This window comes from Periplaneta americana, chromosome 8, assembly GCF_040183065.1.
Source record: "Periplaneta americana isolate PAMFEO1 chromosome 8, P.americana_PAMFEO1_priV1, whole genome shotgun sequence".
NCBI lineage: Eukaryota > Metazoa > Arthropoda > Insecta > Blattodea > Blattidae > Periplaneta > Periplaneta americana.
Window position 1 is genome coordinate 83,921,675 of NC_091124.1, and position 22,639 is coordinate 83,944,313.

The 22,639-nt window shown below is 36.4% G+C and overlaps 1 protein-coding gene and 1 long non-coding RNA gene across 2 annotated transcripts in view; one reads left to right on the top strand and one right to left on the bottom strand.

Moving 5' to 3' along the window:
• LOC138704835 (uncharacterized) overlaps positions 1-22,639 on the bottom strand; it is a 412,725-nt gene that overhangs the window by 106,475 nt on the left and 283,611 nt on the right. The window lies entirely within an intron of this gene.
• The window catches only part of LOC138704827 (estradiol 17-beta-dehydrogenase 2-like), a 119,169-nt gene that overhangs the window by 90,127 nt on the left and 6,403 nt on the right, over positions 1-22,639 (top strand). Inside the window, exons 5-7 of the mRNA XM_069833119.1 lie at positions 15,421-15,553; positions 17,636-17,747; positions 21,231-21,329. Coding sequence (XP_069689220.1) covers positions 15,421-15,553; positions 17,636-17,747; positions 21,231-21,329 — 344 coding nt within the window. The remainder of the gene's footprint in view (positions 1-15,420; positions 15,554-17,635; positions 17,748-21,230; positions 21,330-22,639) is intronic.

Consider the following 22,639-nt stretch of genomic DNA (forward strand, 5'->3'; position numbering starts at 1 on the left):
GTATTGTATTGTATTGTATTGTATTAATTATGTTATATTCATAGCACTGTAGTAATTTTTATCATATTGGTTGAGTGGAAGAGAAGGCCGAATGGCCTTAACTCTGCCAGTTAAAATAAACCATTATTATTATTATTATTATTATTATTATTATTATTATTATTATTATTAAGAATGTTTGCTTGTGAGCTGTAGCTAATCGATACCCCTTCGCCGGTCCCCCCTCACGCTTGCAAGTCAAGGTCGTAGCAGAGGCTTCTGTAACAAGCCTCTCCCACTGAACTGTCCATCGTCGAATGATTACCAACAGTGAGCTTAATACCGTACATGGAAGGACCGGTGTGAAACAAAGTGTTAAGATTAGACTTCGAAATAAAATAAGTATAATAATCCTTCAATAACTGTCTTATTAACCTAAGAAATAATACAAAAATTACATTACGTCATTACACAATCAATCATGACTAGCGCTTTCGCCAATTAATGACATCTTCAGATCTATTAGCATATAGCAGCGGTAGCGAAAATGTAATCGCGCGCCGAGCCACTGTGTAACCTGCAACATGCATAGTACCTATGGAGGGAGGCGGACACCCGAAGGGGAAGTGAAGCAACTGTCTGACTTATTAACGGATTTTCATTTTCCTTACGTCAAGCACTTAAATATAATTTTATACAGTACGAGGCTACAAACTAATGTTTAGTACGTGTAACGAAGAAAGAAATGAACAATAAATGAACAATATCACAACCTAAAATTAACTGTCTTCAGAATGTGCCTGCGACAAAGTTTCAAAATCAGGAATTATGTCACTTACTGCCAGTCGTAGTTGATCACGAAGGTATTTGTCTGTCAGTCGTGATCTAAATTTGGTTTTTACTATTTTAATTGTTGAAAATAATTTTTCACAAAGTAAGTTGTAGCGAACATGGCTTCAAAAGAGCAAGCGAAAGAACGAAGCTTCGGATATTTATTTTTTGGCAAAGATTTGAAAGTTGAACATTTGTCAAGTCCTTACATCTAGCTTTCATTTGACATCACATAGTAAATCAGTGAGTTCAAATTGAAGAGCTAGTCGCATTATTCGTACACCTGCTGAAAAAGGATCGACGTACAGAGATGATGATGATGATAACAACAATAACACTTAACCTTTTAATGTTTCATCAGTAACATGTAGTATAATGCCGTTTTATGTTATACAACCGTTTTTCTCGTAATACTTGTGAACAAATCACACATTTAATATTCTCATCATACTGACTCCAGTGAGTGAGAGGGTGGGGGTTGGCGGATGTTAGAAGCAGCTATCACTGCGAGCCACAATGTCTCGCGAGTCACGTTCTCGCCACGGCTGGCATATAGTAATGCTTTGAGCATAAAGACATAAGTAAATGGCAAAAGAATAAATTATGATTAATGCATGATGTGAAATTGGAGGAGATTAATTAAAAACAGTGTTACATGAATAACTGTACAATCACAAAGTAATGCAATATAACCACTACGCCTTTAAGTGAATATTATTACATTACTTTGTGATTGTACAGTTATTCATGTAATATTGTTTTTAATTAATCTTCTCCAATTTCACATCATGCAATTCATCATAATATATTATTATCTTGCTATTTATCTATGTATTTATGGTCAAAGCATTACTATATGCTAGTAGACCTGAAGATGCCATTAATTGGCGAAAGCGCTAGTCATGACTGATTGTGTAATGACCTAATGTAATTTTTGTATTATTTCTTAGGTTAGTAAGACAGTTATTGTAGGATTATTATGATATGATATGATATTTATTATATTATAGATCACAGACAAAGTACATACAAGTAATCAATTGAACCCTTACATTACACACTTTATAATAATTTTTACACAAAGATATAATATTATTTAAATACAATTTCTACAATTTACATATTTAATAAACAATTTTTTTTTTGTTTTATCTTGCACTTGCTTTTAGTTTTGTGCAAGACTCAACTCATTCTAGTATGTAGTTACAATCAGTATTTGTTCATCTTCCTATTTCTTTATATATATATATATATATATATATATATATATATATATATTTCCATTCAATTCTATTTCATTTATTCTTTCCAGTCTAATTTTCTAGTCAAAAAAATATAAACCTAATTGCTTTTGCAATTTTCTGTTGTTATTATTATTCATCAGTTTTTTATAGCCATTTCTTTATTTATTTCTAGGAACTTTTCATTTATAAATTTCATCCATATATCTTTTGTATTTTGACATTGAAGAACGATGTGAATGTCATCTTCTCTCTGTCCACATAATGGGCATGTGCCTTGAGGTATATTGGCTCTATTACTTCTTCATTTGGAAGGATTATTATACTTATTTCATTTACTGTATATGCTAACTTGTCGGATCAATATGCCTCTTAAATTTGGACTTCGAATTTGAGGTATGTAAATTCTGAAGTTACGTGTAGACAGGATAAAACAGCGTTTACAGAGCAGATGCTAAGGTAATCCCCTCCCATCACACACACACACCATATCAGTTGGAGATTTTTCAATAAAGACTTAATGAATGAATGAATGAATGAATGAATGATCGAACGGACGAATGAATAAACTTTCGACTGATGGACAAACGTAAATATTATGTTGACCAGAAAACAATGTATCATCGTCTCTTAGCTGTATAACATGACATTTTCTTAAGCCTACAAAGAGTTCTGCAGAGCAATACTGTTTAAAAAGGTATTTTTTAACCATTTTAATGATAATAATACATATAACATTTGTAATTAAAAGAAAGGGCATAAATAAAGTAGGCGCCTAATCGTAAAGTAACCTACAAATCACAGAAATAATCTTGTCTTAAAATAATAACATTACTATGAAAGACACTACACTTACATTTGTCATTAGAAAACAATAGTATGTAAATCTAACTCCTGTATAAGTAAAACTAGTGTTCGGTTGGAAAATTGAACATGTTATAGTACATAGTTTAAGAAATTGTTACGACGAAAGAAAAACACAATTATATTAAAATGAAAATAAGTAAAATAATTTATTTAGTAACAGTCTTACTAATAAACCGTGTATAGTTTTTATACGAAACTTATGCAGAGTTGAGACAGAAAACGTTACTAATAAACCGTGAATAAGCTATGGACGTATAAACAGGCTGTAACTATACAATGGGAATTGCTTTGCAGTAGTTATATACACGAAACCCCTTGTCTAAGCGTTGTATATAGCGAAAAAATGGCCGCCCCTCTAACAGCTGTTCGTATCGACTGTCATTTTATGATGATGGTTACCTTGTAACCACAGAAGAACAAACCAAAGATCATAGAATTATTAAAATAATATCACAGTCTACTATATACAGTCGCGAAGCTTGAGGTGATTTTTTGCAAACTTCGTGATAAAGCGCTCCAAGCGGTTAGCAACTATAAACAATAGACTGTCTACGGTCGACTTTGGACTGTGTCGTATTTCCATCGAGTGCTAGCTCGTTGCGTATTTCACATTGATGCTTGTGAAATGTTCGTTATTGGTTGTAATGAAAATGTTAATGGCTAAAATACAATAATTGGAATAATAATATTTTACTAGAGACGTAGAAAAATTAAGTTTGTTTTAATGAAATTTATTGATCACGTTTTATTTTCAATTCTGGTGGGATTATTATTGCTTAGGCCTACTTTTTTTTTCAAAGGATGTTTTTAATTATAGCTGTTAATTTTGTTATTATTTTTATTTGTTACTTTACTAGAGACGTAGAAAAAGTCTGTTACAATAAAATTTATTGATCACGTTTTATTTCCAATTTTGGTGTGATTATTATTGCTTAACCTCAACTCACTTTGTTAACTACGTAAGCCTACACTACAAGTACCGGTATACATAAGTTACTCCATTAATTTATATTTCCATTATTATTGTTGTAAAGGGAAATGCAAATTAATATTTATTGGTTTCATAGTTAATTATCGCTATAATCTTGAATGAGTGAAGCGATTATAGTAAATTTCAGTTCGTTTTGCACAAACAAAAATAATATTAACCTATTTCTTGCAGGTATCTTCGAGTTTATGGTGGAATTTAATATATTCCATTAAAATAATAAATTCACTTTATGCATTTAATATTTCAATAATGGAAGGAAGGTGTTAATTTTTCCAAAAGAACACAACGAAAGTGTAACATATTATTTTGTCGTCTACTAGGAGAGAGATCTGCGATGATGAGGCAATAGTAGCGATCCTAGTGGTGAGCAACTACCCATGTTTGCATTTTTACTATATATTGAGCTTCGCGACTGTATATAGTAGACTGTGATAATATTGCTGTAGCTTATACTCTTTGAACAAAATGTAGTGTGGTAATCGATTAGAGCCAGTTGTACTATCGATATTTAACACGCCACACTAGAGCGCTCTACCGGATGCAATAGAGAACCTCAGATATTCTATTACCTTTCGTAACGAAGTAATGACGAAACTATGACGTAGCTGTGTAACAGTTATACTGTTATACACGACTATGTAGTGATTATTAGTAAGGAATTTACACACGACTTATAAACGAGCTACTCATCGTATAAGACAGTTAAACGTCTGTATATAGAGTTTTTATTAGTAAGACCGTAAAGCCGGAAACACATTATTGCCACGGCATGTGTTCTCCTGTGAGATCATTGTTGGCACGTTGGAAGGCACGTGCTGTGTCGCGTTGTGTGCACATTATCGCCACGCCATGTCACTTCACACTAAACTTACAATCTGTTCAGTCGCTATTTTATTCAGTAGCTTTCTGTAGCAGAGATGGAAGGTGAATGGGTTAGTAGTTCCAGTAGTTCTTCAGAGTTTGAAGAAGACATCGAGAATGTGGCTGCGGCTGTTATCATTCAGGAAAGAAGGTGTCGGAAGTGGGTGCATGATATAAACTTGAAACGGGAGGAATCTGGTGAATTTCATACTTTGTTTAAGCAACTAGAAGAAGACCCACAACGTTTTCATATGTACTTTAGAATGAATAAAGAAGAATTTGAATTTATTCACAATCAAATAAACGAGAAAATACAGAAATAGAACACTCAATTTCGAATAGCAGTTAACACTCGAGAAAAATTAGCCATGTTTAAGGTAAGTACATGCTACAAATTTAAATACATAATACTCTTTATCTAATATTTCAATGAAGTTTCACATTACCGTACCTACTCAAAGTTCCTTCTTGAATAATGTCCACTGTTTTACAACTGAGCAAACCCTGATAATAGTTTATGGTTAACGATAATAATCATTGCCCATTATTGGCTCACAATTTGCGGGCGTACCTGTATTTATATCTTGTGCTGTTGATCGAAATGATCCTGCAGATAGTAGAGCGTCATCCTGTGGTGGAAATATACTTGTATATAAACTTGATGGTGCAGATAAAGGACGCGTTAATTGCAACTGCTGCTGTGCGTTTTCATTGTCTTTTTCCTGCACTGTCATTTGGGCTTGCAAAACAGCAATGCTTAATGTTAGTTTAATCTTTGTCTGTTCATATGGTGGAAACTTTTTTGTCATTTTGCACATGCTCATAAAAAACATGTCAGTTTCATCCATTGCTTTTTCCTTTCTTTCTTGATATTTAATTTGCCGTAAGGCAGCGTTGTCTTTCATTACCTGTATCATTTTATCAATAGAATTATTTTGTGCTTCTCGATTCTTTCCTTTTCTCGTGTTCAAGTTGTTTAAATTTGGACAATCTGAATATTACGCGTTATTCCTTGTCCAAATTCCAGATCTTGAGAAGCAGTGTTTTGAGACGTAGAATCTTCAAAATCAGGGTTTTCAGGTGAAGGGTGAGGAGCAGGCTGACTTTCACTTATTTCGGTTGTTGGGTCATCCTCTGGTTCATCTTAAGGTTCTTCTTGTAAATCCTCTAAGTTGTCATGTGTCCTAAAATAAAAAGTATATTTTACTGAAAACTAGTAATATAAAAGACGACCTTAATAACTAAATAGTTATTTATACTCACTTCCGATTTTCCAAATATGGCAAAAGGAAAGACATCTCCTGTTCAAATTTCCAGGGTGCAAATTTCCTAGCTGCCTGACCAGACTTTTTATTACGGCGTTTATTCATTGCTTGAAGGAAGCTTTTTCTTTGTTTTTCCCAAATTTCCTTTACCGTCATAGCTGTAAAAATTAAAAGTGTAATTGTATAATTAATGCTAAGGAATATGTCAATTCCTTTGTTTAAGATATGTATTTAAATAATTATGTAAGTGTAAGTAAACAAAAATATTAACTTCTTTCAGATTTTTGGCCACAGGAAATTCTTTTCGGAGTTTGGGCTTCAGTTTCCGTTTGGGTTTCTCCACTGTTCGAGAAATAGTGATAACGGTTTGTGACGCCATCTGGGAAAAGTTCCAGCCAATAGTAATGCCCGAACCTACAGAATAATTTTGGAAAAACTCAGCTGCAAGATTCAAGGAACAGTGGAACCTTCCTAATTGTATAGCAGCCATAGACGGAAAGCATGTGAACATTCAGTGCCCTATTAATGCTGGATCTGCATTCTACAATTACAAAGTCAATCATTCTATAGTACTTCTTGCTCTGGTTGATGCGGATTATAAATTTATTACAATTGATGTAGGCAGAAACAGTGATGGGTGTGTTTTTGCTAATTCACGCTTTGGGAAAGAACTGGAATGTAATACTTTAAATGTGCCACAAAATGCTCCATTAGTTGAAAATGGGGAGCCACAACCACACATAATTGTTGGGGATGAAGCATTTCCACTAAAAAAATATCTTCTGCGTCCATATGGCAGGCACCATTTAGATGGAGACGAAACAAAAAATATTTTCAACTATAGACTTTCCCGAGCGAGAAATGTGGTCGAGAATGCATTCGGAATTTTGACTGCTCGTTGGAGAATTTTTCGAAGATATATGGAGGTACAACCGAACATGGTCGATAGAATTGTACTTGCGTCATGCTGCCTGCATAATATGCTATGTAAAGACAATATGTTTGAGCCTGATGTGCAAGCACTTTCACTACCAACCTGTGCCCTAAGAAACCTAGACCACTTGAGAAGAAACAGTACACGCGAGTCTTTTCAAGTGCGAGAAAACTTCAAGGAATATTTTAATTCTCTAGGCTCAGTGCCTTGGCAATTAAATGTTGTTCGTCGAGGTAGATCGCAAAATTAAGATTAATGTCTACAGTACAGCTGTTGTACTCACAGTACAGCTGTTGTACTCACAGTACAGCTGTTGTAGTCATTGTTAATATGCACTTTTATGTGTATGGTCGCATCTACACTGATGTACCTCCTAAAATAATAATGTAATAATAATAATAATAATAATAATAATAATAATAATAATAATAATAATAATAATAATAATAATAAAATAGTAGTAATAACGAGGTTAAGTTGAATCGATGATTTACTTATGGGCTATTCCATATGAAATCGATCAGTAAAAAACCTCGCATTTTTTATACTCATTGTATCACTGTTCTCTACGTACAAAAAAGTTTCATTGTATTTAGAAATTTTAAGGTCAATTTTCTCTATATTTCGGTCGATTTGAGATGGAATAGCTCTTGGAGATGAGTTAACATACAGTACTTACCGCTTATATTCATCTCTCTTCCTATTTCCTCCCAAGCTTCTTTTCTCATGTTTAAGTCTCTGTAATTGGATGACTTAAAATTATACATAAATTCATATTGCCTTACTTTTTCAAAGATATATTCCTCCATAATGAACCTGCACGTGCTCTCCACCGTCCAACAATGTCCGGTGCGACAGAAAATCTAAACGTGATGGCACGAGTGCTACACAGGAGAGGACGTGGCGTCCGTGGCGTGGGAATAGTGTGATTCTAAGCAACGTAAATAAATGGAGAAAACGAATACCACACATTGAATGCAGAACATGACAGCACAGGAAATCACATTTCGTGCCGTGCCGTGGCAATAATGTGTTTCTACCTTAAGAGTTTAGTATCAGTAAGAAGTTAAAATGAAAGTTTTGTAGTTTAACTTGGATAATAGAGTAAACTGAGATCAAATGAATCAACAAATCACAAAAAATATCCATTTAAAATATATTTTAATACTAATCTTAATTACGTATTCAGAATATCTCTTCATTTTAAATTTTATTTCAAACATGTTATAATTTCTTAATAATTTATAGTATATGTAATCCAAAATTATGTTACAAATTTTCAGTCCCTAATTAAGATCGCATATTTTGCTAGCACATGTGATGCATTTTGCCTCTTATTTTATTTTATTGTGGAAGACATCAATAATATATTTAAAAATTTGTTCCAACTGCATTTCATTTTTAACATCACGTTCTTCCAAATGTTCCAGCTTCAGTACAGTGGCGTAACGTTAGGGCCTGCAATGCAGGCGGGCCCGGGGTTTTAAGGGGCCAGCAAAAACCACTCAAAAGAAAGAAGAAGAAAGTAAAAAAGAAAAACAATTAATTGCAGCCTGCATGGAACTGGTCAGACCATTACTCACGACGGTTTCATAGAATCGGTCTATGTTGTTGAATCCAGCACAACTTTAAACAATGCTTGCCCTGTGTCCTTATCGCCGCGCTCTCATGGTTAACATGTCGGCATCATACAATAACATGCGGTGTGGTTTAAAACATAATTTTGCCGACCGATTGTTGCTCTGTAGGTTTCACTCTAAGCGTCACGTTGTCACGTTTACTTCCTCGATAAGAATAAGCACTAGTTTGTTATATTGTTATACGAGTACGTTGACATTCTTAACTCTTAATAATAACTCTTTAATAATAATTTTTAATTACATACCTTAATGTTCGTCCTCAGCACAAGATATTGCAACCTCGGTTTTAGTCCCCGTGGATTAGACAAGTAGGTGTCATTTAATAATGGAAGCAGCTTATTGGTTGCAATATTGAAATTGAGGCGAGTGATTGGAGCGGCGACATGAGAAATTGAAAGCAATAATGCAATTAAATTTCAAAGACCTCCCGAATGTTATGCACGAGGCCGCTCAAAGACCTGCCGAATGTTAATCATGAGAGCGCGGCGATAATATATCTTTCTGTGTTTTAATCGAGTAAATTATTATTAGAGAGTATAGACAGTATAGTAATGTAGTTACTGAAAAATGAAACCGTTTAAAGTTAAGTACGAACATCTAAGTGGTGAACAGAAAGAAAGAAGAAGCGAGAGTTAGAAAAAGAAACAAACAAATTAGTAAAAATAAGTATTTTTTTCTCTTCATGGTCCTAGCAGTAGTGCTAACTTAACAGTTACAAATGTTTGCAGTGCCACAAGTGAGTGCGCGTCTGAAGTGAAAAGTGATATAGAAATAGATGTTAGTAGAGACAGCAATTGTGAAAGCATTAGCGAAAAAGAAGATTGTAACAAAATAGCCTTAAATGTACCTAATTAGACCTACCAATATCGCAGTTGCAGAGTATTCAAATGATCGTGCAGATTATGAGTTAGAAGTATATAATGAAACTAAAAAGTTCTTCGTTAGACAAAATCCCTATCAACCAGAGCCAGCGGGTCCTTTCCCTAAGATCCTAAGCAGGATAAGTGATCGTTTTCTACGAAATATTACGATAAATTCACATTGACAGGGCAAAGAATTAGGAGAGAATGGTTGTGTTATTCAATTAAAAATGACTGTTTATTGTAAACCGTGTTGGCTCTTTGGATAGCAGAAGTCGTCTTCAGCTTGGAGGGAAGGGGTCCGAGATTGGAGATGGTTAACCAAAAGTATAGTGCGACACGAAATTAGTTACGCACATTTGAACGCATGCGTCGTTTTCAATTCGTGGCGTAAGAAAAACACAGTTGACGCGGGTATGGATTCAGAACTAAAGAAAAGTGAAAACATATGGAAACAGATCCTTGGGCGTATCATGAATGTGACGTTAACTCTGGCATCTAATAATCTAGTTTTTCGGGGACATAGGGAACAAATTGGAAAATCAAACAGTGGAAACTTTTTAGCAATCATCGAACTTCTCGCAAAGTACGATCCTGTATCCTGTAAATAAACCAAAATATACATGAAAGTACCTAAGCCCTTCTATTCAAAATGAGTTAATAAATGTTTTATCCCGTGTAGTTGAAAAAGAAATTATTGACGACATTAAAGCTGCCCCATTCTTTTCAATAATTACAGATACAACACAGGACATAACAAACAAAGAACAATTAAGTCAGATATTTAGATACATTACAGTTTCACATGATGTAACTGGAAAGTCTTGTGACGTGAAGATAAATAAAAGCTTCTTACGTTTTCGCGAAAAGATCAAAGTGCATTAGGAATAGAGAAGGAAATACTCAGTGCAATAGACGAAAAGGGACTCTCTATTAACTAAATGCCGTGGTCAGGGGTATGACGGTTGTGCCAATATGTCAGACACATGCAAAGATGTCAGAACGAGAACTGAACGAAGATAAAGAACTGCAAGATATGTACATTGTGCAGCACATAATTTAAATCTAGTATTTAACGATGCCGCATGTAGAATTCAAGAAGTTATGTCCTTTTATGACACAGTAGAAATGTTGTATCTTTTCTTCAGTCATAGTTTTAAAAGATGGGAACATTTGATATCTTTTTATACCTTAAAAACTTTGCCCAACACCTTGATCTTCGAGATACCAGTTTGTTAAAGCCCTGCGTTATGCTGATGTCGATGTACAGTTGTCAAAAGAAAAAGTGGCCGCTCTCTCGGGTATCTCCGCTACAATTCGGAGACAGGTGATGTTTTAGTAATTAACATCAGGTTCATGAATGTATTATGCCATGACTGTGTCATTATTTATTATGCCATTATGACTGCAAAGATTATATTCTCAAAAAAAATATCTTTCGTGGCATAAACAAAACGAACTTACAGGCGTCTGCCTTAAAAAATTAAAACAATTAAAAATAAAAAAACAACAAAACAAAAAGCCACGATTCAATATTTAGTCCATCTTCCTCCCACATCGATCACATCTTGCAGTCGAGTGGGCAAAAATCGGCTAGTGTTTTCAAATACCGACTGTTCTCAGTCACGGCATCCCAGGGCCATGGACGAGCTTCCACAAATCATCAGGGCGTCTTGGAGGGGGATTTGGCCAATTTTTCCTCATATGCTTCTTTACTTGTGCCCACATATTCTCTGAAGTGTTCAAGTCCTGAGAGCGACGAGGCCAGTCTATCAATTCAATATCCTGTCTCCTCCCAAACCAGTCCCGAATCAATTCAGATGTGTGGACTGGATGATTATCCTGCTGAAATTGAAGAATTCCAACACGACACATACTCTACCACTGCGGGTACGCATGGCAGCTTATCTGTGGTCGAATCGGGTACCATGAGGACGATATACAAGAGTGGGTCCTTCCTTTGTAGTAGAAAAGTTGACTTCATCAGAAAAGATTACTCTTTTCCAATCCCGATCACCATTTCCCACTGCAAAGACTAAGCGCTCCTCTATATGCTCTTCCTTATGAACTTCCCTAGGAATGGCACGTCGAGATCTCAAATTGGCGGCCCTTAAACGATTTCTCACGGTCTGGTGGTGGCCAGGGAAATTAACAACTGCCTTCAAAGTAGCAGCGGTATGAAAGGGATTCCTTTCAAGCTCTGCCACTAATCTGGAGTCCTATTGTGGTGTTGAAATTTTCCTTCTACCACTCCCAGCTTTTCGGCCAAAAATTTCCGAGCCTTGATAATTTTGCACCCATCTCCGGGCTGTCCTTTCTGAAATGTTGAAACGCCTACCTGCCTCAGATGCCGAAAAACCGAGATGAACCACAGCCCTTATTATACTTTCATTCGTTCCTGCACCTCTTTGTGGAGCCATGTCAGTCAAAGTCGCAGGCAGAAATGGCGTCGTGGTTTCCTCAGAGAATTAGCCTCTACCTAGGTCTTGAAATAAGAGCAAAACATTCATTATACTAAAAATATATATTCTTCATTTAGGAAGTAATAATATAAATACTTGTTAGAATCTTATTAATAACTATATCATTTTCAAACATAAAGTCCACAGAGTTAAGAAGAATATAATTATTTTATAATCTGGACCTCAGTGTCGTAATTTGTTTTCGAAAAATCTGTATTGAACTGTATCCACGCAATACGTCCTTAATAATTGCTGCTGTTAACACTGCTGCTGTTGCAGTTGGTATTACAACTACAAATATTATTGTCATAAACGTAACCTTTTTATATCATTATTAAATATTCAGAATATAATTGAAATGAATGTTCAGTTGTAGTGTTTCTTACAATGCGCTGAATTACGTTAATACCAGGTAAATGACATAGCTCAGTCGGAAGAACGTAGGAACGTCGGACGTCGCGAAATTCGGAATTGAAATGTCACCGCATCAGGCACAAATCCTCGTGACACCTTTCCAATTTATTATGTTACAGGATAGTATAATGTAATAATATAATAGTATAAGAAGAAAAAACTAACACTCGTATTAGGCAGCTGTATTGTTCTAAACCTAACATTAAATTTATATTACTTATATCACTAACGAACGATAACAGAATACAAATGATAATTTGAATATTATTCACGACGCTAAAGAACTATAACAGAATATAACAAATTATAACTTGTGTGTGTGTGTGTGTGTGTATATATATATATATATATATATATATATATATATATATATATATATATATATATCGCTAAAGGAACGTTAAATATGAATAACTTGAAATTAATCATATCGATAAAGAACGGTAACAGAATATATATGATAACTTGAATAATGCAGTATTTATATCGCTAAAGAACGATTAAAAATAAAATGAAAACTTGAACAAGGCCCGAACTCACAACCTTCAAATCATTAATCGAGCTCTCTACCGCTGGTCTACGAGATGCAGATATGGAATGATTCCATAGTTTCGGAACTGCTTCTAAAAGCACATGCATCGTGTAACATCGCCGTGACCAGAAGTGGACTTATAAAATATTCGCTGTTAACGAGTGCGGCCACTTTTTTTTTTTTTTTTTTTGACAACTGTACTTAAGGCTCTGTCAAAATTAATATTGATATCTAAAAAAAGGAAGAAAGAAAGAGAACAAGCTGTTGCTTTGAAGAACCAATTAGAGAGATTTCAATTCATTTTTCAAATAGTGTTGCAATCAAAGATTCTAGAATGTAGTAATCTAGCATCACAAATTAAGCAATCGGAAAATGTAGAGCTTGATAAAGCATGTTCTCCTATTCAGAATGCAGCCGATAATTTATCTTGTTACCGAAATAATTTTGAAGAAGCAATGTCATCAACTACATCTTTCGCAAATTGCTGGGGTATTCCACCACAATTTGAAAATAAAAGAATTCGAAAAGTAAAAAAACATTTTGATGAATTGTGTCAAGACGAGCGGCTAGTAGATCCAAAGATACTCGTATATTTCAGAACCACTGTTTTTAATGGATGTTTGGATATTATTGTAGCCCAATTAAAAAACAGATTTTTGGGTATGCATAATGATAACCATTTCTTCAAAATTATTTCCCCAAAATTTCTAAATTCTGTTTTCGACGAAGAGATTCACAATGCAGTAGTGGTTCTTCAAAATGAATATGAGGAATATTTATCCAGTGAATTCCCAGACCAGGAATAGGTTTCAGAAACGCTCTGAAAAAAGAAATAGCCTCATTAACCTCTGTAGCTGACTTAAATCTATCAGTAGTAGAAAATTCAATCGTATCTGCTAGCGTTCCAGACTTATGCCTATTCCTAACTATTCTAGTTACTGTTTCTTCGGTCGAACGATCATTTTCGAAGCTAAAACTTATAAAGAACTATATGCGGAATTCTATGACCCAAGACAGAGTTAGTGAACTCAGCCTCCTCAGTATCGAATGTGAAAGGGCTGGATTCATTGATGTCAGTGAAATCATCAATACTTTCGGATCACAGAAAGCACGCCGCGTGGTCCAGTTTCACTAGAGTTCAATGTGAGTACAGTAAAGTAACAAACAAACAGCAGATAGAAGTATATATACTTATATAGGCCTACTTAATTTCAGTCACTATAGTATATATTATGTGTTTTTAATAAAATTTATTAATAATTGTTATTATTTTAATAATCTTAAAATAATTAACGATTAGGCCCTTTGTTCTTATAACGTGGAAGTATATTGCATTAAAGTTGTACTTCTATCTGCTGTAATTATATTTATGTTATTGCTAGTTATTGATAGGTTATACATTTGGGTGCACCGATACATTTTATTTTAGGGGACCCGAAATTTTATTTTTGCATGCGGGCCCGTATCACATTCGTTACGCCACTGCTTCAGTATTAGTACGTACGAAACCTTCAACGTGAACTATAACTAGACAAACAGCACAGTAGCTAGAAGCTGGAAACAGTAAACAAGCCCTTGCCTTTTCCCCACCTCCTATACTCTGCTATCAGTTAATCTGTATCGCCCCGACCGGGATCTCAACTTCTAATTCTAGTTATGATACATTGTTATTACGAACTTATATGCCGTCTACACCTATGGAGTAACGGTCAGCGCGTCTGGCCGCGAAACCAAGTGGACCGGGTTCGAATCCCGGTCGGGGCAAGTTACCTGGTTGAGGTTTTTTCGGGGTTTTTCCTCAACCAATACGAGCAAATGCTAGGTAACTTTCGGTGCTGGATCCCCGACTCATTTCACAGGCATTATCACCTTCATTTCATTCAGACGCTAAATAACCTAGATGTTGATACAGCGTCGTAAAATAACCAAAATAAAAAAAAACTTATATGTCTACTGTTACTACGAGTAGATATAATAACGCAAGCCTCAAAAGCCTCTTAAGAGCTTCGCCACTGCCGTACGTTATGAGAACATTTTATAGTAGTGTATCAAACATTAAACTCAAATGAACGAGATTTATATACGAAAGGTGAATACAGATTAACAGCTAAACACCAAACTTAGCTTGCACAATTTAATTTTAATAATATCAATGTGAATTTCGAAAATGTGTTGTCATAATATTAGGTATACGCATTAATTTTATCATAATTCGCGGATGCTCGTGTAAAGGGGGTTAAGTCAAATTTTAAGGTATGTAAATTTCTCTCCTTTTGTACTGAACAAAACCACTTTGTCACAAAATATGGAGCACTGTGACTGCATCATACTGTAGATGAAAGAATTACTTAACCCCTTTAACACAAGAGAGAAGTAATTTTAGATACTTCAAATCTACACTTATTCCAGTTTAGCCAAATCATACTTAACCCCCTTTACCGAGCACCCGCGAATTAAGATGATGATTTTCTTTATTTTGCAAAGAAAAATAAATTACTTATGTTTACCGATACTTATTATGTTCTACTCATTTATTTCTCTAGGTTATCTCACAGGACCACTAATGACAAGTTACAGTATGTCCAAACATGCTGCAGTATCATTATCAAATGGCTTGCGACAAGAATTGATGAAATGGTCTATATCGGTGCATACCATAGAGCCGTGGTTTTACAGGTAAATAATTGTGTGTCTGTATAATTATTAGAAGTTAAATATAATTCAACGTCGTTTAAATGAAGTGTACGAACAGATATCGGAACCAATCTCTGGCTTGGCGACAGTTGCACGACCGTTACAATGCTTGGGTTAGGGGTGGAGTGAGGCAAGAGTGCTGTGATCGGGTTGTGTTCTGAAAGCAATCATTGTCTTCCTTCGGGATAGACCAACATGTAACATAAGCTAACTCACGACCAAAGTTTTCAGTTCAGGTAATCCTGCTAGTGCGGATAAGGAGATGTGACGTACGCCAAACTGAACCACACTCTACCTGGTTACCACCTAATACTACCACCTATGTTGCCACTCGTCATATCGTAAAGGTGATTGAGTTGATCGGTGGGCGCAGTGGAAGCTAAGTGCATAGGGCAATCACTAAATAGAATAATGAATGCATATGTTCAGTAACAAATGGTCTACGTCCCGTCTTAGTTCGGCCACTGTTTCATTTACACTTACAAAATTCTCGTTTAGTTTGTCGAAATCGGCTTTAACTTCATCTTTCACGATGGTAACAATTCCATCCACGTGCGTCGAAACGCTACCAATTTATGCAGTGGACATTTTTTACTTCACTTATGTCGCCTTTCACTCCGCTTATGTCGCTTTTCACTTCACTGATGTGTTTATTCATGTTGTAAATGTTGCTTCTCACTTCACTAAATGTGCTTGTTCATTTCAGAGATGGCTTTCAGGATCTGCTGTAGGTTCTCCATTATGTCCACAATACCCACTCCTGACACCAGTGTAACTTTTTTTCCTGCTTTTACCACCATACCTGTCAACAATGCGACTTTTATTCGTAATGATTCACCCTAAAATGATGGGTATTCCATTCAACACAGTAGTAGTTATTGCACACAGCGACAATGACAATACATGGGTATTATTGAGAAGAACAACAATATACTCCTAATTTCAACTAATGTTCACAAGCACTATGTGCAGAACAAAACAGTCAGTTCACAGTTCCTTCGCCTTGGCTAGTTCATCTAGCTCACTGTTCAAGTTCACTGCGTCGACCTGGTTGGCGAGTTGGTATAGCGCTGGCCTTCTATGCCCAAGGTTGTGGGTTCGATCCCGGGCCAGGTCGATGGCATTTAAGTGTGCTTAAATGCGACAGGCTCATGTGAGTAGATTTACTGGCATGTAAAAGAACTCCTGCGGGACAAAATTCCGGCACATCCGGCGACAATGATATAACCTCTGCAGTTACGAGCATCGTTAAATAAAACATAACATTTTTTTAACATTCAAGTTCACTGCAAATCGATCGAACTCAGGTCTTCCGAATACGCGCACTCACCTGGACGCTGCCACAGTTACGGACGCACTCAAGTTCACTGTACGTCGAACTGAAGTCCTCTGGATACGTCGCCGCTGTCCAAGACAAGACTTGAAGGCTGACTGAAGACTAACTACTCCGAAGACTGCTCGCGCTTTTATTACTAAACCGTAATATCTCGAATCTTGCGATTCGCGTGGCTTTACGAGCCTTCGAGAGGGATACGCCTCTAGATGTTCCCCCTGCTCTATCCGCTTAGCGCAGTTACCATAGTCTCCTTTCCCCTCCCTCCGTGCCGCGTTACAGCTCCCACCGATGATCGAGTTTTGTTTCCCAGCGCCTTCCTTCTCGCTGGATGTGCGCGCACACTCCCGAGGCAACCAGACGCGACCAGAACGTTCCAGACGGGCGCCACAATATGTGTCCACAAATTCACATTTTCTGCGGTGTCTGTATACAAGTCTCAATAATGCCTTCGACAAGGCAGGTAGAATGCTAAAAGTCGTGTGGGTTGTCTGCGTTTTAACATTGGGTATAGGGCGTACAAAGGCATATTTCCAAGCTTTAGGAAATAAGGATGTCGTAAGCGAAGATTTGAAAATGTGTGTCAGTTTAACCCTCAACTGTTATCGATTTTTTAAGTGTACATTACGATATCAAGTAATATGTGTCTATATTGACCCATAGATACCAGTTGAGGGTTAAGACAATTTCCAGTACAAATATTACTGTGTACATTTTTTATAATATTTCAGAACAGACATGATGAATGATGATAAAATAGATTTGATTATTCAAAAGAACTGGGATAATACTGCGAAAAAGGTCCAAGAAGAATATGGAGAAGGATACGTCGACAAAATTAAGGTATGGTAACATGGTAGTGGTAGTGGTATTGGCGGTGGTGGTTGTGGTGGTGGTGGTAGTAGTAGTAGTAGTAGTAGTAGTAGTAGTAGTAGTAGTAGTAGTAGTAGTAGTAGTAGTAGTAGTAGTAGTAGTAGTAGTACTAAATATAGGCAGTCATTATGGGATTTATTTATTTTATAGAACGCATAAGAATGAATTCGAGCATGGAACATTTTATGTAGAGTTCACTTCAAATTAAAATGAGTTCGTGAGATAACCCTTCCCTTTCTAAAAGTACTATATAGATAAAACAGTCGCTGTCAGCCGATAAGGGGTGGTCCTCCAGTTTGGAGATTGGGCGAAGGGCTAACAACCCATCACCGTAAAAAACACAGCTTGTTACGAAACTCCAAAAGAAGCCTCGCAATGGAACTGATTCTCTTGCACGAGCACAGCAAAGGAATAAGGTTATGAGATTTGGTACTTGGAATGTCACTAGTCTTTACAGAACATGAGAGGTGACATTAGTAGCAAAAGACCTAGCTAGGTATGGAATAATCTTTGCGGGAGTACAGGAGGTTAGGTTAGATGGGAATGGCTTATCACAAATAAAGATTACGTGTACTATCAATAATCACCAATTAGGAACAGGATACTTTACTCATAAAAGAATAAAATCAGCAGTAATAGAGTCGAATTTATCAGTTACAAGTTATCGTATTTAGCACTTAAATATAGATGGTGCGATATCGTAGTTATAAATGCTCACGCCCCTATGGAATATGAAGACGATCATATAAAGGATAAATTCTATGAAAAGGGAAAGCTCCTGTAGCATTGCCATTGTCTCATAATGTTTAAAAATTCAAACATATTGATTCAGCTCACTATAATCTACAGTAATATATCATTTTTATAATGCTATATTAATTCTTACCTAAAATATAAAATGTTTCTTCAGAAGTGGTCACAAGAGAACGAAAAACTTCCTGGTCAACCACCATTCATTGAACAAAAGCTTTTGCAGTCGACTGCTTCTATTCAAAAGGCGGGTAGTCAATAGAATTGGAAAGAAGATATCTCCTCGCATCTGTTAGGTATTTCAAAAACTTAAAAGTCAGAGAACAAAACTCCATGGCAGTCAATTGAAATTTTATCACGAGATTAGAGGTTATCACGGAATTAGACACTATTACCCTATATTCAGTTCCTATCGGCTGTACTGTCCATTCATTGAAGTTTTAGCTATGGAATGGAGAGCACTCTTCCCTGCTCTTCTTCATGTTCTCCTTGTATTCCCCTTGATATTCCTGTATTTCTAAGACATTTCGAAAATTTTCGCCAACAATTTCAACATAGATGTAAGCAGAAGCAAGAACATAGTCTTCGACTTCATGCGCGACACGTTTGGTTTGACGCTCGCCTCTACAACGTCTATGACACTAGGAGCCTCGTGCATCGACATTATCTTCTGTAAGAGATTTGGACAGCTAGCGGTGCAGCCACACCATTTTATAATTCTCAGTGTATGATTCCATTGAATCTGTGAAGTACAGTGATTTTTGCCCAGTAAATGAAGACCTATCTTTCCAAGGCGCTAAGAGTCAAAACAATTTCTAAGCCATTGATCAAAAACACTGCCAAATGCATGTTGAGCTATCTCCAACACCATTTTCGGAGCACAAATGACTCACTTACAATTGAACTACGACAGATTCTATTCAGTAGGATATGTTTATATGGATCTTCCTTCCTTGGATTGAATTAAAATTAAATTAAAATGTTAACACTTAGCACCTTTGAAAACATAGGTCTTCAAATGACGATTGCACACGTAACTTCGCTTCATTTCTAGCACCACCCATACCTAGAGAAATGTTGCATAATAAAGTTGTGTGCCTGTCGTTAGGGAATCGCACGCATAGTCTACGTATGTCTACGTAAAGATACGCAGCATAATAAAGCTATGCACCTGCCGATTGAGGATTGCACCAATACGTAGTTCCATGTAAAAGTATGCAGCGTAGTAAAGCTATGCACCCGCCCATAAAGGATCGCACCCATACGTAGTTCTATTTAAATATACGCAGCTTAGTAAAGCTATGTATCTGCAGATAGTGGATAGCACCCGTACGTAGTTCTATGTAAAAAATATGCAGCGTAGTAAAGCTTATGTACTGCAGATAGAGGATCGCACCCGTACGTAGTTCCATGTAAAAATACGCAGCATAGTAAAGCTATGTACCTGCAGATAGAGAATCTCACCCATACGTGGTTTCATGTAGAAATACGCAGCGGAGTAAAGCTATGTACCTGCAGATAGAGGGTCGCACCCATACGTGGTTCCATGTAAAAATACGCGGCATAGTAAAGCTGTGTACCTGCAGATAGAGATCGCACCCATACGTGGTTCCATGTAAAAATACGCAGCATAGTAAAGCTATGTACCTGCAGATAGAGGATCTCACCCGTACGTAGTTCTATGTAAAGATACGCAGCGTAGTCAAGCTATGTACCTGCAGATAGAGGATCGCACCCGTACGTAGTTCTGTGTAAAAATACGCAGCATAGTAAATCTATGCACCTGCAGATAGAGGATCTCACCCGTACGTAGTTCTATGTAAAGATACGCAGCGTAGTAAAGCTATGTACCTGCAGATAGAGGATCGCACCCGTACGTAGTTCTGTGTAAAAATACGGAGCGTAGTAAAGCTATGTACTGTTGACTTGGGATCGCACTCATACGTCGTTCAGTAACGTTACACACATCTGGATTTTTAAGAAGTGTGTTCATGTGTAATTCGTTTTAAATTTATGAAGTAGTGTGTTGAATCAACTTGAGAATTAAACCATTATGTTATTTAAACGTATTTACGTTTATTATCTTTTTATGTATTAATAATTTAGTGCACCTGTGTAAAGTAACAAATAACATAGTAATTAATTCAGGCAGTCACGCAGGAAGTCTGGGTTCGAGATCCGGTCAGGCCTTAAATATTTCTTCGAAAAGTGTACAGTGACAAGTGTGGCGTAAAGAGTTGTTTTTTTTTTTTTAGGTTTCTCTCGCTTCCCCATATTAAGCAACTACATTATTTCGTCACCATTTCTCCATTCCATCAACATTCCATAGTATTTCCCGAAAACCGGCTGGCGACACACGGAAGAGGATGGCCTAGAAACCAGTGGGTTTGCCTAGTCGAAACCTTGGTACTCAGCGAACCTTACTGTAGTCAGCCGGAGTTCGTTTGGAAATGCACCTAGCTTGAGGATTAGCGAAACAATCCTAAAAGATCTCCGTGCTAGGTCATAGTGCACTCCTCCCGAAATTTAATTCCATTCTGCTCCAACTACTTAAATATCTGATCCTTGACTACACATTTTTTGTCGGATATATTAAAATACTTCTTGTTATTTTGATGAGTATAAATATGATTTAATTGACTTTCAAGTCTTCGTGTATTAGTGGGAACAGAGATAAAAATACCTAATCTTATTTTTTAACAGGAGATTGAAAGGTCTGCGGATCTTATTTCAAGGCCTAGATCAGCAATAAATGAAGTAGTAGACGCCTTGACACATGCTACGGTTGGACGGAATCCGAAGGTAAGATTACATACATACATACATACATACATACATACATACATACATACACATAGTGTTCTACCCAGGAACATCTTTCATTGCAAACCCAGCATTCTTCAATCTCTCCTATTTTCTGCTTTTCTCTAAATCTCCGCATATCTTAGTGTCGTCTATCATCGGGTAACTTTTTTTCCTCGAACTTCTCTCCCGTTCTTCATTCCTTTAAAATTTTTGTTTTAAATTATGGTTTATTTAACGACGCTCGTAACTGCAGAGGTTATATCAGCGTCGCCGGTGTGCCGGAATTTTGTTCCGCAGGAGTTCTTTTACATGCCAGTAAATCTACTCACATGAGCCTGTCACATTTAAACACACTTACATGCCATCGACCTGGGCCTGGCTCGAACCCGCACTCTCGAGCATAGAAGGCCTGCGCTATACAAACTACGCTACCGAGGCCGACTCATCATTCCTTCCAGTTCAACCTTCAGTTGGCAGTTTCTTCTAGCCAGTGACCCTGCCAATTTCTTTATCTTCTTCTGATCAATTTCAGCATTATTCTTTCTTCATTTTTTATCCTCTCTGTCCATTTCACATGTTCTATTCTTCTCTATATCCACATTTCAAATACTTCTAATCTATTCTCTTCCCTTTGTCGTAATGTTCATGTTTCTGCTCCATACAGTGCCACACGCCACACAAAGCAATTCATAGTCTCTTGCTTATTTCTTTCTCCAGAGGTCCCCAGAAAATGCTCCGTTTTCTATTAAAAGCTTTCTTTGCCATTGCTATCCTCCGTTTGACTTTCTGACGGCAGCTCATGTTACTGCTTATAGTACACTCCAAGTATTTGAAGCTGTCCACTTGCTCTACTGTCTCATTTAGAATTCGCAAGTTTACCTTCTCTCTATGTGGATATACTTTCAAAAACGGGCAGAAAGTGAAATTAGACATCCCAACGAGTTATGAAGTTTGGAATTATGGTAACGGAATACTATGCCAATGCAGAAGTTTCAGTGGATTGCGCGTTTGGAATGCGTTTGTTTAATAAAAAATTATAATTAAATTTCTAAGGATTATCAGTCAATTAGTCCACTGCAAAAATGTCCACTATCTTTGATGTCCGGCATCAAAAATGTCCACAGTCATTAAATGCCCATTATCTTAAAATGTTCAGTATCTAAAATGTCCACAGTTTTTAAATGCCCATTACCCAAAATATCCATAGCTATTAAATGCCCATTATCTTAAATGTCCACAGACATTACATATCCAGTATCTAAAATATCCACAGTTATTAAGTCCCATTGTCCAAAATGTCCACAGCT